We start from the raw sequence: 14,795 nt of genomic DNA, 5'->3' as shown, positions 1-14,795 counted from the left end.
AGTAACTTAAGAAAAAAAAATTCCATCTACATACTAATACCCTAGCCAAAAAATAATTTAAAAAATTCCATCTATATACTATCAGGGAAAGAAGCCTTCAATAATTCATCTTTCTCAGCAAACCAAGTAGGAATAATCTTGGGTAAATGAGGCTTAACATCTTTACAAACACTTCTAATGGTTCCCTCAGCAACACTACTAACAACCGCAATATTTTTCAATGATAGTGGTTTCGGCTTTTTCAAAAAGAAACAAACAATGTAAATCATAGCTGCAGCCAATGACGGTGGACTCCTCCTAATATCAATCTTTTCTGAGTTTTGTGCCGCCTCAAATGCTGCTTTTATATCACGGTCATACAAAATACCTAAATTAGTACAAAATCTTTTTACATAATCGGCAGCACTCGCAATTTTATTTTCACCAATCACAGGCGTATTTTTGTTTAAATGATGCTCAATGTATGAATTCTCCTTCACGATACTTTTCATCGCACTAATTCCATCCTCCAAAACGAAACAAATCTCTTTCAATGTTCGTGGATTCTTTTCTTGTCGACAAACGAAGAATATACAAGCAGCCGGAAATATATCATTACTCTTCCCTCGAGAATGATGATTCTCGTAAAGTTTCTTGAAGATTTTTTTAGCACGATGTGTAATCGCGGAATCCAGAGATAATTTCTTAGCCATTGATTCAATTCTTTCAAATCCATCTGAAAGGCGATCAGTTTTCTTGTTTCTAGAGATTATTTTTGAGTCTGCAATTCCAGATTTCAAAATGCTATCGTTTCTCGGGTCACTGATTTTATCAGGACTAGGATTGGCATCAGATTCGATTCTATTACTATCATTCGTCGGACCGCCGATTGTATCAGGATTAGTGTTAGAATCATTTTCGAATTCCGAGGTCTCATTAACGGAGACGAGATGGAATTGATCCAAAAGAAGACCACAAATAGAACATATAGTTTGGCCTAACCTGTTATCAATGACTATTGGGGTACATGCTTTGCAGTCATTGCAAAAGAAATATGTCATTATCGAATCTTGATTGAAAGAACAAAGATAATAAGGTTTTTGAATGAATTGAAAGAATGAGATTAGGGTTCCCAACCTGAGAACTTGTAAAATCTGAAACATTGAAAGATTGAGCAGAATTGAGGGAGAGTAATTTGGACGTTTTAGGTTATTATACTACTATTATATATAGCCATATAGGCCATAGATTAATTTTAATAAACTTTTTTTTTTTGACTTTTATGCCTAAAAATAGGTTTAGATTTGGCTGATTTTTATCAAAAAATAAAAGATCGTGAAAGTTTTTTCTTTTAGAGACGAAAGTTTCATTTTTGTTCATTTAATTGATTTTATAGTTATTATCAATCAGACAAATATACAATTATACATCAAAAAAAATTATACAACATACAATTTAGTAAAAAAATAGAAAATTCTAAATCAGCGACTTAATATACTTAGAAGTTATTTCAAATTGCCACTTTATATTTTTTTTAATAGTCATTATATGTAATATACTAATACGTAACATATATTAATTAGAAGTTTATTATTTCAAATATAAGGGAATAAAATATAACAATACTCCCATAAAAAAATAAGAATACTATTCACTATATTGAGAAAATTGTGCGAACAGTATTAAATATATTTTTTTAATAGTGAATAAATGTAATATGTACTGTAACATATATTTTATACATATTTTGAGACGAATTAACAGTTACTTTGAATACTATACATCTATTTATATTTATTGTGTATACATCTATCTATATGTATTGTGTATATATATTCAATATTTGCAATATATTACTTCCTTCCATATTTTTGGGAAATATCACATGGTAGCATTTAGTTTTTATGAAATCCCAATTGTAGCACTTTTGTAAGATCTTTCCACATGGTAGCATCCAGTTTATACACTATCTAATTGTCGTAGTATTTTCCGTTAAATTCTTGTTAGTTTCCGTTTAATTTATCATTTTGTAAGTTTTTCCACTTGGTAGCATCCAGTTTTTACTCTCAAATGTTTAATTTACCATTTTAATGTTTAATTCACCGATTAATTTATTAACGCCCTTAAATGTTGTAACAATTAAGTAGATATGTATTAGTGCTTGGAATGCACCTTTTGAACTTATAAAATGCACCTTTTGAATTATTTATTAGTGTTTGTAATACTCCTTTGAATTTTATAATACCAATAATTTGAATGAAAATAAAATTGTTACAAGATTTAAGGGCGTTGATAAATTAATCAATGAATAAAATGTGTAAATAATAAGTTAAACATTTGAGAGCAAAAATTGGATGCTACCATGTGGAAAAATCTTACAATGATGAATTAAACAAAAATTAATAAGAATTTAACGGAAAATGCTACGGCATTTAGACAGTGCATAAACTGGATGCTACCATGTGAAAAAATCTTACAAAGGTGCTAACACTGGCGTTTTATAAAAATTAGATGCTACCATATAGAATTTCCTATATTTTATTCATTACCTACCTTGTATAGAAATTATTTTATTCCTAATTTTACTTATATTATAGGAGTATTGATTTTGCTCATTGCAATTAATATTATATTGAATTTTTTTGAAATGAATTAGGATGTATAAAGACCAATAATTAATTAGGTACATAAGAAGAAAGAGAAGATTATTCAAACTCCTCTATATCAAGGGAAAAGTAAAGTTTACATCAATAGCTGATAAACAAGGAAATCAAACCAAAACTCATTTATGATTTTTTACTTATCAATATAAGATAATCACATTAATATTGATTTCTATTGGAGTACTATTCAATATTCATTGGTGATTTTATGCTTTGTAACTTTTTACCGGTAAATACTCATAAAAAGCAAAATTACGTTCACATAAATAAAATTATTTCACATGCAGTTTTTTTTACAGGGTAGGAAAAAAAAAAGAATAGCTATATAAAAATCAAATTCATTATCTTAATCTTAATTAAAAAATAATAGAAGTATTTACTTTAATTGAGATAAAATTTAATTTGCAGTTTAAATGCAAAATATAATACAATGCAACATGATTTGTATTATATTTGGGGTTAAAAAAATGCTTTGCATTATTTATAAAAATAGTTAAGTTAAATATACTAAGAGGAGTAGTACATATAGAATAGTATTGGTAATAAATTAATAATGTAGAAATAATATCAATTTCATATAGTAACGATATAGTTTCCCGAATATATTTATATTTACATAAAAAAAAAAATTAATGATTCAAGATACTAAAATATGTTCCTATTAGGTGCATATTTATTGTCTAAGAACAAATAATGCATGGAACGCTAGTAGTAGTATTTAACAATCATGGATCATTCATGAATATTAAAGTTATTGTTTATAGATGGAATTGAGCTGAAAGTGAAACGGCCTCATTTTCAATAAGTTATACATTGGCTAAAATAGGTGATTTAAGGATTTAAAATTTTTAAAATAATTATTTTAATACTTAAAGTGTATGTTTTTAATAAGTTAATCGGAGTATTTAGCATAATTTTGAATTGTCTCATAGTCAAATCATATTAAATAAAAATTTGTGTTTACCTACTTTATTTGATGATATTTGTATATATTTTAGGGTTGCTTCGAACACGTTAGTGACCCTGAGCAAAATATATTTATGGGCCCTTAAGATACAAAAACACGTCATATTTATATAAATGGTCATCAACAAGGTATTAACTTTTTACCTTAACAAAGTCTTAATTAAGTAAATCATTCAATCGAGAAAAATACTAACAAATTAACAATACTCACTTTTTTTAAATATGTTAATGAAAAATTACAAGAAATTATTTATGTAACACCTGAATTTCCTCTTGTCCTTTACGGTTTTCGTTAAGGGGTCGGAAAATCAGGGGTGTTACAATTTATCAAATAAAATTAAATAAAATTGGTACACAATGGAAAGATAAACAATCATACTATTGTTATTATATATGCAAAAAAAGTTTAAAAAAATCGAAAAATAGATCCAGTTATACAAAGCGTGCGACTCGATCTAAGCCCAGTCGCAGATTTTGTGCAACTGGATCTATTTTCCGATTTTTAGTTTAATAATAATAATTTTTATTTTATATTCATTTAATTAATATTTATTTTTAAAATTTTATTCTTATTTATTTTTTGAATCTAATTAATATTTATTTTTAAAATTCATTAATATTTTGAGAATTAAATTCATCAGTCATATTGTTTTGATGTTTGTTCGAGTAGACGTTACACCATAACGAAAAAGATATTTGTTCTCGAAAATAGACGAATAAATACTTTATTCGATCAGATTTCTGAAAGAGTTACCCCATAAGAGTATTGCGACGTCCGGTTTTTGAAGAAATATCGTTATGATAGGTAAAAACGACGTTAAATATCTTTTTCAGTCTATGTGCCGGAAAATAGGCGAATAAGTACTTGTTTCAACCGGATTTTTGAAAAAATATTGTTCTAATGGGTAAAAACGACATTAAAGTGCTAAAAACAAGGGTATAATTTATAATAAGCAAAATCAAATGTGATTAGGAATTATCAATGATGTGCAAAATTTATTTAACCGCAAGCACACGGTGTACGTTTTGTCGCTGGTCGAACATAAGGAAGCTAGGATAAGAAACTTGCTAATTTTAATTAATTATATTTCTCAAAGTGAAAAATGTTTAGTTGGTTGTTTTCTAACGAACTACGAATGCGATAAGAAATATGGATTAAACTATATGATAAAGAAATCTAGGGTGTCAGGAATCTCCTAAAGACTTGTATGATCAAATCCTCATTAGTGTCTATGAAATGTCGGATTAATTACGTGATTAAACATGATCATGTTAATCTCAAACTCTCGTTCTATTGATTAACTATTAGATTTAGGCCCTACTAATTCAATTCTCACACGCTAGTTTTATTGAACGAACTAATAAGAATTTAACTAAAATTTACCTTAAAGCAAAGTCGATCCCTATCTCACACGCTAGTTCTATTGACTAGTCCGACAAAGCATGTTTAATTTGGGTTATTAGCACAATTCAACTACTTTAATCCTAGTTTCATAAACACATTCAAGAATCAAATCAAACTTGACTTATAGGTTTAAACCATAACCCTAGAAAATGGATATTTACTCACTAATCTTGGTAAAAGCAATAAATACAAACCCTAGGATACTACTAGACATGACTAAGAATGAAATTAATGACAAATTCAAGAAAAAACAATAATTAAACTCCAAGAACACAACAATTAAATCAAAAAGCAATGAATGAAGAACAAGACTAATTCTTTATTGAAGGATGATTAATAACAATAATAAAAGTTCACTAATGGAAAATTAAACTAATACAAGAAATTAAAAACAAAGGAAATTAAATGTTAAAGAAAAGCTTATAATACTCAATGAAAGATTAATGGCAAAACTTAATGAAGAACTAAATTGAAGGATGAATTTTAGAGTAAACTAATGGGAAAGGAGTAAAATTCAAAGGAAAATGATAAAGAAGAAGGAGAGAAAAGAGGAGGAAGGAGGCCCCCCAAAGGAGATTTAACCCTAATTACTAAAGCTAATGAATGTTTAAGGAAACTGTCGCTTTAAATAAATCCTGTGCAGCAATCAGCCGTGTCGGCTTTCTAGAATGTTGCATTGACGCTGAGTCGGCTTTGGACGCTGGAAAATTGCAGCAACTTCAAACGATCGTCATTTCTTGCTCGGTTGTCGAAATAGGACATATAATATACCGTTGGAAAGCTCTTGAAATCTAGTTTTCAATTCCGCAAACTTTGCATTAATGCAATCTTCCTATCAAAAGTTATGACCAAAAGAGTAGACATATATCAAATTTTACCTCAAAACAGTTGCCTTATAAACACACTTTTACTCTTTTGCTCATTTTCTTAGTAGAACATCTTTATCCGAGCTAAAACCCCCTTAGTAAACTCCATCATCATTAAAACCATAAGAATTATGCTTAAAACAATCAAAACCACTCAAAATCAACATGAATAACCAAAACAAGTAAATTAGCATAAATCTTCAAAATAAGCACGAAATTACTAACAACGAACGTCATAAAGAAGTATAAAATGATATAATTAAGTGCAAATAATTGCACTTATCAATCAACGAAAGTAAAAAATGATTAGTTATGGTTAACAACCATTTAAGCTAGTCCAAAGTCATTTAAATTGATTAATAATCACTTAGTCTAAATAACATAGACTCTTATATAATAATTCGCAAAAACCGTAAATTTAAAAGATCTTATATACAAATTACTCTCAAAACTAAAAATCAATTTATTAAGGAAGCAACATTTAATAAAAGCCCTCACCTCATTCGATAATTATATTCTCATTTTTAGCCCTTTCGAAAAACCCACATAGCCCAATTGTCCATTGATAAACCTTTTGCCGCCATTGTTCCTCTGCCTTCCGCCGCCTCTACTCACTCTGTCGCCTGTGCCGCCGACGCCGAATCCCTCTTTCAGTTAAGAGGTAACAATTTTTTATATCTTTTTTTCAAAATCTAAATTCCTACCGATTGAAAAGAGCCTTAAGGAAATAACATTGAAATTTTTATTTTTTAAGGCTTACTGTTCATTCAAATCTATTGGTTTCGTTATTTATGCACTCTAATTCATCTACAAATGGCTTAAGCTTTGAAATTATGAACTTTTTTGAGGTTGCTGATGGTTAAAAAGTGTTTTAAGATTGTAAATTGATTATATGCTCTAATTTATTACTGTGGAATTTTGATTTACGACCCTTATTTAGTTTAATTTATATATATATATGATCATTATTTTCTGCTTGGTAGACAATGTAAGTCTTAATTTTCATGAATTTGAGAATGGGTTTTTGACATAACTATAAATTTTCCAGGAAACTTGTGCAAAATTATAGTAAAAATTTCATAAAAGGGGTTATGGAGATAAATTTAAAGGGTCTCCCTTTTGACTTGGACTTCCACCCGTCTGATTCTCTGGTTGCCACTGGCTTAATCAATGGATATCTCTTATTGTAAGTGCATTTCCTCTTACGTTCCGTTTCTTCGGTGGTAGCAATGCTTTTGATTAGAGTTCCATCCTCAGTTTGTTGGTACTTGTATGTGCAGGTATCGCTATGCTGCTGATGCGGAACCACAACGGTAGTTTTTTCAGATTTTTGTCTTGTATACTATGTTTAATTTGTTTTTGAAGCTGTGTAATTGGTTGGTTATATGATTCTGAATTATGTTTGCAGTTTGCTGAAAATCCGTGCTCACAAGAAGTCTTGCAGAGCTACCCGGTTCATAAATGAAGGACACGGTAATCAATCCCTTGTCCATTTGAAAATTAATATTCTCGGAATTGACGGTGGCTAAAACTTGATTTGCTTATCTTCCTTGATGGCCAGATGGGAAGCAAATGGCTTATGTAATTACTTTGTTTTTGTGGTGATGTCAGCTATTGTGACGGGATCCCCAGATTGCTCAATTCTTGCTACTGATGTCGAAACTGGAACAAAGATTGCTCATCTTGAGAATGCACACTCGTGAGTTGTTCGCCTCTTGTTATTGGACTTTATGTCATGCCTTTATATCACAAATTAATATTGATACTATCACCACCAACAACATTTCACTACCATAATCCTATTAAGTGGCTCCCAGCATAAGTGGAGTTTGGGGGTTGGATAACACTAATAAAAAGGATGTTTCAACTAGCCCTTTGTAGTAGCAAATATCATGTGCAACTTCACATAAGTAAGAAGTGCACACGATTTAATGAGCCATTTTACTATAGTCCATTATAATTTGAAACCAAAGAACTATAAATCTTTGGCCCATCGAAATAAAAGACAAAATATTCTACTACCCACTATGTAAATAACTTTCTTTTTGACATGAAATTGTTATCCGGCTGTGCGGGAGAAAAGAAATTGCTGAAATTCTTGTTATAAATGTGATGCAGAACTCCGGTCAACAGAATAATCAACTTAACAGAAGCGACCATTGCCTCAGGGGATGACTCAGGATGTGTTAAGGTGTGGATTCAGCTTCCTACAGTATCTTTTGTTGTTTTATATTCTCATTTGTAAAGAGTTATTGTTTTATAATGCTTGTTTAGTTCTGGTAATGAAAATTGACAAGCCGTATATGATGAGTCTTTTAGCGTATTAGAATTTTGAAACTGTTTGATTGTTTTGGAGCTGCAGTCAGTTAGTTGATATATTTTTTTTCTAGTAGTTGCAAGTAATATGTGCATGTTCTTGTGTGAATTCTTCAGCATGAGGAAGCAAACTCTAGCTATTGTCTCTGATATATGCATTTATGAAGCTGCTGGCAAATATTGTCATATGAATTAGCTGTACGTTTCTTCCTAGTTGAAATATAATATATTCTTTCTTCCGGGATATGGAAGTATATTATCTGTTAATTTTTCCCATGCTATTTTTTCAGAATGGTTAGATATGTTTCCATGTTAATTGGACGGACCTATTCTGTGTCAAGTGCTTAAATATTCATTAGGAAAGGAAAATCTTGTCACTTTTCTTACTAATTATATTTCAGTTTTTTGTTATCTTTCCTTGAACTCTTTGTTTGCTGGTAATCAGTCTACTTTTTGTATCAAATAAAAGAATTGAAATTAGATCTAGGACATGTTTGTACAAGTCATTACCTTTTGAGGATTGTTGTTTCTGGAGATTCAGGTCAAGTCAATTGATCAATGAGATAAAAAATGTACGAATGGAGCAAATCCTGGCATTGTTGCCTGTGCAAGGCTTTCTTATTATATGTCACCCTTGGAAGATAGCTTACTTTATAGAATTACTAGCTTTATAGATGGCTTTGTCCTTTGGTTCCTTCTCTTTGTTGCATATGAGAGGTCAAATAATAGGACTAATAATGGATGAACCCTTACTATGTGATACGATTGGGACAATTTAGTAATTGAAATGCAGTGGATATTAGCTGGCATTCAATCTCACATTCTTTCTTTCCATCCACCCCGTTGTATCAATAAAGCAAAGACTTAAGTGCTTTTTGAAAGAAGTCATATTTGATCACTTACTGAGGCTAGATAAAGTTGCTTATGGTCTGATTCCAGTTTCCTCAATCTGTTATTGTAATAGACACAAAGACATGGTTTGCTAGTTGTTTGCAGACATTTGTTTTTAAAATAGAGTTTAAAGCACTCCCAAATTGCCATATGTATAAATCATAAACATATCATCCCCAAAATTCCATCCCAAAGCTGAAACACAAGGAAATTGATAGTTAATGCCACCTTCTTTGGGTGTTCATTTGCGTGTGTATGCACGACCAGCAATAGGAAATGTTGGAGATAGTGATCTTGTATATGTGAACTAACAACTCTTTGTTCCTGCTTAGATTTAGTTTGTTGTTATTGTTTTAGTGAATGGAACTACATATGGCCTAGTTTACTGACAACTACCATCTTGTAGTGAAGTTTTGACTTCATCATGTTCACCTTTATTTTTTAGGTATGGGATACCAGGCAACAGTCATGTTGCAATACTTTTCAAGTTCATGAGGAATACATATCAGATATGACATTTGCTTCAGATTCATCGAGACTTTTGGCTACAAGGTGATCTACTTTATCATCTACCTTGAGAAGTTCTGTTGCTTAATCTTATGCCAGCTTCGATTGTTTGCTGATGCACAACTGACTAAATAGATTATCCGTGGCTTTTCAAATTGCATAATCCTGGTGCTTATTCATTATGATGCTAATATGTTACAATGTTTTTGGGAACCAAACTTCATGAAGAAATCTGCATAAAATTTTCCAAACACATGAGAAACCCTGAATTTAGCAAATTTTGATTGATAGAGATAAAATTCTGAAAATACGAAAACTAATACTATATAGGAAAAGCTACAGGTTAATGTATTCTTTTTTTTTGTGCTACTTGTAGTGTCTGAATGCGAACAAGCTCCTCTACAACCTCTTTTCCTTCCTTTGCTTTCTTTCCTTCCATCTCGTATTGCAATTAGCTTTCATCTTATCACCATCTTTCCTGCTAGATTGCCCATCTTTTGTACATGCATCTTCCCAAAATATAAAATGTGACTAGGTTCTTAGCTTCTCTTCCTTGATTTATACATAACTATAGTGTTGAGTGAAGGATCATCAACTTCAACGACGTTATGGGATAAAGCCTATTGCTGAAAGTGATCAGTAGTATGATCTGAACTTTATGGAAATGTAGAACCTAAATAATGGCAATCAAGTGACTTGATGCTGGATTAGACAATCGTCGTAATTTTTATTTTTTTGCTCATAGATGTTGCATTATGTTGCAAACCTGCCCGTTATACATGTACATTGCCTAACATTATTACATTTGGTGTTTTAGTGGAGATGGAACTCTCTCTGTATGCAATCTTCGGAGTAGTAAGGTATTCAGGCTGATTATTTGACTTCAAGTGTTTAATGTGTGTGCTTTTGCTTGATTCCTACTAATTGCTGATAATTTGAAGCTCCAAGCGCAATCTGAATTTTGCGAGGATGAACCACTCTCGGTAGTCATAATGAAGGTACTTAATTACTTATTCTAAGATGAGGTGTCTATCTTTTATCTCTCAGCTTCCTCCAGTTAATGTTTTCAGCTTGCTTCTGTAGTGGACCTTTTATCCATTTGCTATTATTTTAGAAACCTTGTCTCGAGCTTGATTTTATATTATGCTAAATTTAAGTCTGTTAGCTTGATCCTTGCGCGTCAAATACGGCTATTCTGCTTGAAACAACTTTTAGTACCTCAGAACATGTGCAGTGGGATGTAAGATATTTGTGTCTTGCATCCAAGCTGGCAAGTGGAGATGTTTTAGCAAGTAATCAACACAAGCAACAATTATTAAAAACTGAAGAAAACTCTATTTTGTCAAGTAAAAAACTCTCACATGAGAATGTTAAATGTAGCAATCTCCCACAGGAATACATCTTTTGTGAGGTGCGAGAAAATATGATGGTAATTACTTGTGAACAGTGATGGATGTTGTGTTTTTTAAATGCCTTCATTAGACTTTTAAGCACATAGCTTAAGGTATCCACTGGATCATTAAAAGCCATATGCGGTTGAATTCTTTACCTTGGTTCAGAACCTAGATATATTTCAAGTGAATGTGCTTAATTTAATGCTGGATGTTCTCTCAGAATGGCAGAAAAGTTATTTGTGGTACTCAAACTGGTGCATTGTTGCTATATTCATGGGGATTCTTCAAAGATTGCAGGTTAGTTTGATGTTGCATATTTTCTTGAAGATAAGTAAAATGCCGATTTGTTACCCGCATATGGGCTGTCCCACATAGGAGAAAGTGAAGAGTATACACCATTTTAGAAACTTGAGGAGTAATTCCTACTACTACTAAATGATTTTAGTAGTGAACCTCCTTTGGGCTTAAAGTGGGTTGTCTCTTCTCTTCCTTGTTTGGATTCCCATACCCATTTTCTAATTCCTATCTAAGATAGTTAAGAATATGATGCTATCATGAAGTAATGACTATTATCATGGTTATGGCTACCTTTAAATAGCAAGCCATTTTTGGGATCCCTCGTGAGTATCTCTCTTCTTCATGCTTCCCTCTTTATGTTAAAATAAAGGATACTTCTCTCCATATTGACGTCTTCCAAGTCTTTAATGCTGTGTATATGTATGATTGCAGTGATCGGTTTGTTGATCTGAGCCCAAACCCAGTAGATGCTCTCTTAAAAGTGAGTCTTCTTGTTGTGCAAACTACTCTTTTATTTCTGTTCCTTTGATTTGCCTGGTGCTATGCTAACTTCTTTTTATTTCTCTTCACATTAGTATGATGAAGATAGACTCGTTACTGGATCATCAAATGGGCTCATCAGGTATATGAATGGCTTCTTTAGACCCCTTGCTGCAGTGTTTTTAAATTGATGTGGGAATTTTCGCTGCTTTTTTTTCTTGCAACAAGTTATCTTAACTAATTTAATTTTGATTTCTTGACAGTTTGGTGGGCATATTGCCCAACAAAATCATTCAACCAATTGCAGAGCACTCGGAATACCCAGTTGAACGTCTTGGTAAACTACCTTTTAGATAAACTAAAAGCTAAACACTTCTAATAGTTGTCTAAGACTATTTATTGTTTATATTTTGACAAAAAACTTTAGTTCATGGATGGTTTTTCATGAAAAAGAAATTGATTCGTTTTCTTATTTTTGTTTTCAAGTTTGTAATTGGTATTTATGACCACTTCGGTTTGTAATTTTGTTTGGCTAGTTCATGGGATTTTGCTCTCCTGATTTTGTTGCTCTCAACAACAGTTTTCTCGTTAATCTTAAATGTGTTTTGTGGTTTGATTTTGTAGCTTTTTCACATGATAAGAAGATTCTTGGAAGTATATCTCATGATAACACAGTGAAGGTTTGGACTTCTTTCTTGTCAGCCGTTTTGCTTACTTCTATTAGGATTGACAGGTCTCAGGTGTCCATATCTTGTAGAAAAATAAAAAACAAATCCTCATATCGGGTTACTAATGCACAATTGCTATACAATTTTTAACCACTTTTTGTCTACTTTTCACCATTTTCCTCTTCAATAATTTAATGTATTATTTTGTAGTTGTGGAATATGGACGAGTTACTGCAAGGTCCTAGCACGGTGACCAAAAACGGAACAGCTGCATCAGATAGCGATAGTGATAGTGATAGTGATGGTGATGGAATGGATGTTGATTCTGATCTTCCAAATGCTCGAGGTATGCATTGTTGAAAATTGTTTTTTTATACGCCACACCAATATGATATGGTATTAAACTATATTTTTTTTCAGAAGATATTGTATTTAGAGAGCTTTTAGGTGTTGGTATTGGTTTGCTTATGCTTTGTATATTTAGATTCGGTATAAAGCATGGAAACTTTTTCCAATAAGAAATATGTCCAAACAGTGTTTGGCTCACAAAACCCACATCCATAGTGTCTTGGACTCACTAATACGTTGTGCATCTAAATTTTTTTGAAATTATTTTTTCTAATTACAGTATTCATGACCTTACACCCTTGTCAACACGAAAGAGAACAAATGGATATATTGTGTTATTGCTGTCTTTTGGAAATAATCCTTAGGTGGCCCTGTACCGTACTGTATATTCCTGGGTGACCATACTCTGCGCCCTGCGGCTAAGATTTGTTGGTAAATCGTAAAAGTCAGATAAAGGCCGTTTTGGAAAACTGCCTACATTACTTTGTTAGTGTTCCGTAGATAGATTTCTTTTTTCGTTTCTTTTGTTGCGAAGATATTGGCTTGAAATTGTTTGAAAAGTGACAAGTCCTGAACACTTTCTTGCGCTCTTTCTTCTCCGTTAGATTTTTTCCGCTTTGATAGTGTTGCATAGAAATAATTTGGGAACTTAGAGTGTTTGATTTTAAGGAAAACATTATCGGTCGAAAAATAATTTTCCAATCAAAAATGCAAATAATTATTATGCTGTTTGGTTTCTTGGATAAATATTATCCTAAGAAAGGAGAAAGTGAGTTGGGAATGAAAGAGTATAGAAGATTTGATTTCCTCAATTTAGACGTTAACTGCTTATATAAAGATGGAAACACCCCTTAAATGATTTAACTAACAAACTTGCTAAAATTACATTGTACAATGTAGATTATTTTTAACAATACTAATACAATTTTGTATTAGTATATATTTAGTTTCCTTTAATTTCTTCTTTCTTGCAGGCACAAAGAGGAAAATCATCGGTAATGGGAACGGGCAAGCTTCTAGCAGTTCTTTCAGCAGTTTCTTCTCGGAATTGTAACATTTTATTTGAAATTATCTGCAAGGCACATTGCCATACAAGTCCTCTAAAAGTGTTATTATGGTGTCAATTAAGGTTATACGGTTCGACTTTCTCTCGATGAATAGTTCTAATGGAAATTTTGTTGGGCTTTTATTATGATTCTTAGTTAATGAATTCAACCAAGTAATCTTTAGTTTGCAACGAGCGAGAGTGATGAAAGACTGTAATTGTACTAATGAAATTTTAAGTTTTCTTGGAAAAAATACTTTGACATCCAACATGTCTTTCGGAAAATCCATTTCTTTCACTGTGTCTGCCCTCATCGACTACATGGTCTCAAATCAATGACCCTTGTAGACTGTCAAAGCATAACCACTCTTTGGTTGAACTGCCCATTGGCGAACAATCTCTAAAGACTGGACCCGAATCCGTGGACTTGATTCTTTTAGGCGGATTTAAATTCAAATTTTTTGGATCTGGGTCGGATTTAAATCTATATAAAATTGATGGATCCGGATTCGGATTTGGTTATCTAAAATTTTTATTATACATAATACATTCGTATTAACATATATAGATATTAATAGTCTATCTATTTACTTTGTTAGTTAAGTAGCGATATTTTAATTATTACATTATGCTATGAAAAAATTATATTTATGAAAAAATATAAAAGATATTTATAGTTTGTATAGTGTATAATATTATTGGATATATTTTAGGTTTAAATTAAAAATATTATGTATTATTATCATTAATTAATGTCTAAAATTCTATCGCTATCACAATACGAACAAATGCGTAAAAATAAGCTTGAACCCATTTAGACTTGACTCGACACTGGATTTGTAGATCCACGGATCTAAGTCTGGATCTTGATATATTGGACCAGAACTCAAATCTGGATCCTCAATTAAAAAACGGATCTGAATCTGAATCTGCGGCGCGAGAAGGCGGACTGTGTAGCTGCCACTTACCG

At 31.6% G+C, this 14,795-nt stretch overlaps 2 protein-coding genes across 2 annotated transcripts; one reads left to right on the top strand and one right to left on the bottom strand.

Annotated features, from left to right (window-relative positions):
- Positions 1-71: 71 nt before the first annotated feature.
- LOC130815784 (transcription initiation factor IIB-2-like) lies at positions 72-1,040 on the bottom strand. Its single transcript, XM_057682265.1, has one exon. It carries the CDS (start codon positions 1,038-1,040, stop codon positions 72-74), a length of 969 nt encoding a protein of 322 aa, XP_057538248.1.
- A 5,318-nt stretch (positions 1,041-6,358) lies between these two features.
- LOC130815270 (WD repeat-containing protein 55) lies at positions 6,359-14,110 on the top strand. Its single transcript, XM_057681685.1, has 16 exons — positions 6,359-6,540; positions 6,928-7,065; positions 7,160-7,192; positions 7,288-7,352; positions 7,491-7,578; positions 7,998-8,070; positions 9,532-9,638; positions 10,411-10,453; positions 10,535-10,591; positions 11,208-11,284; positions 11,717-11,765; positions 11,860-11,906; positions 12,028-12,101; positions 12,389-12,444; positions 12,643-12,778; positions 13,755-14,110. Exons 2-16 carry the CDS (start codon positions 6,971-6,973, stop codon positions 13,832-13,834), a joined length of 1,080 nt encoding a protein of 359 aa, XP_057537668.1. The 5' UTR covers positions 6,359-6,540; positions 6,928-6,970; the 3' UTR covers positions 13,835-14,110.
- Positions 14,111-14,795: the final 685 nt, after the last annotated feature.

The sequence above is a fragment of the Amaranthus tricolor genome, chromosome 6, assembly GCF_026212465.1.
Source record: "Amaranthus tricolor cultivar Red isolate AtriRed21 chromosome 6, ASM2621246v1, whole genome shotgun sequence".
Classification (NCBI taxonomy): Eukaryota; Viridiplantae; Streptophyta; class Magnoliopsida; order Caryophyllales; family Amaranthaceae; genus Amaranthus; species Amaranthus tricolor.
Note: the sequence above shows the minus strand (reverse complement) of the source record. Positions and strands in the feature narration are given on the sequence as shown.

Coding starts and splice junctions, on each gene's coding strand:
- LOC130815784 (XM_057682265.1), bottom strand. CDS start 1,040: ATGACATATTTCTTTTGCAATGACTGCAAAGCATGTACCCCAATAGTC.
- LOC130815270 (XM_057681685.1), top strand. CDS start 6,971: ATGGAGATAAATTTAAAGGGTCTCCCTTTTGACTTGGACTTCCACCCG. Junction 7,579..7,997: donor CATCTTGAGAATGCACACTC/GTGAGTTGTTCG, acceptor AATGTGATGCAG/AACTCCGGTCAACAGAATAA. Junction 8,071..9,531: donor ATGACTCAGGATGTGTTAAG/GTGTGGATTCAG, acceptor TTTATTTTTTAG/GTATGGGATACCAGGCAACA.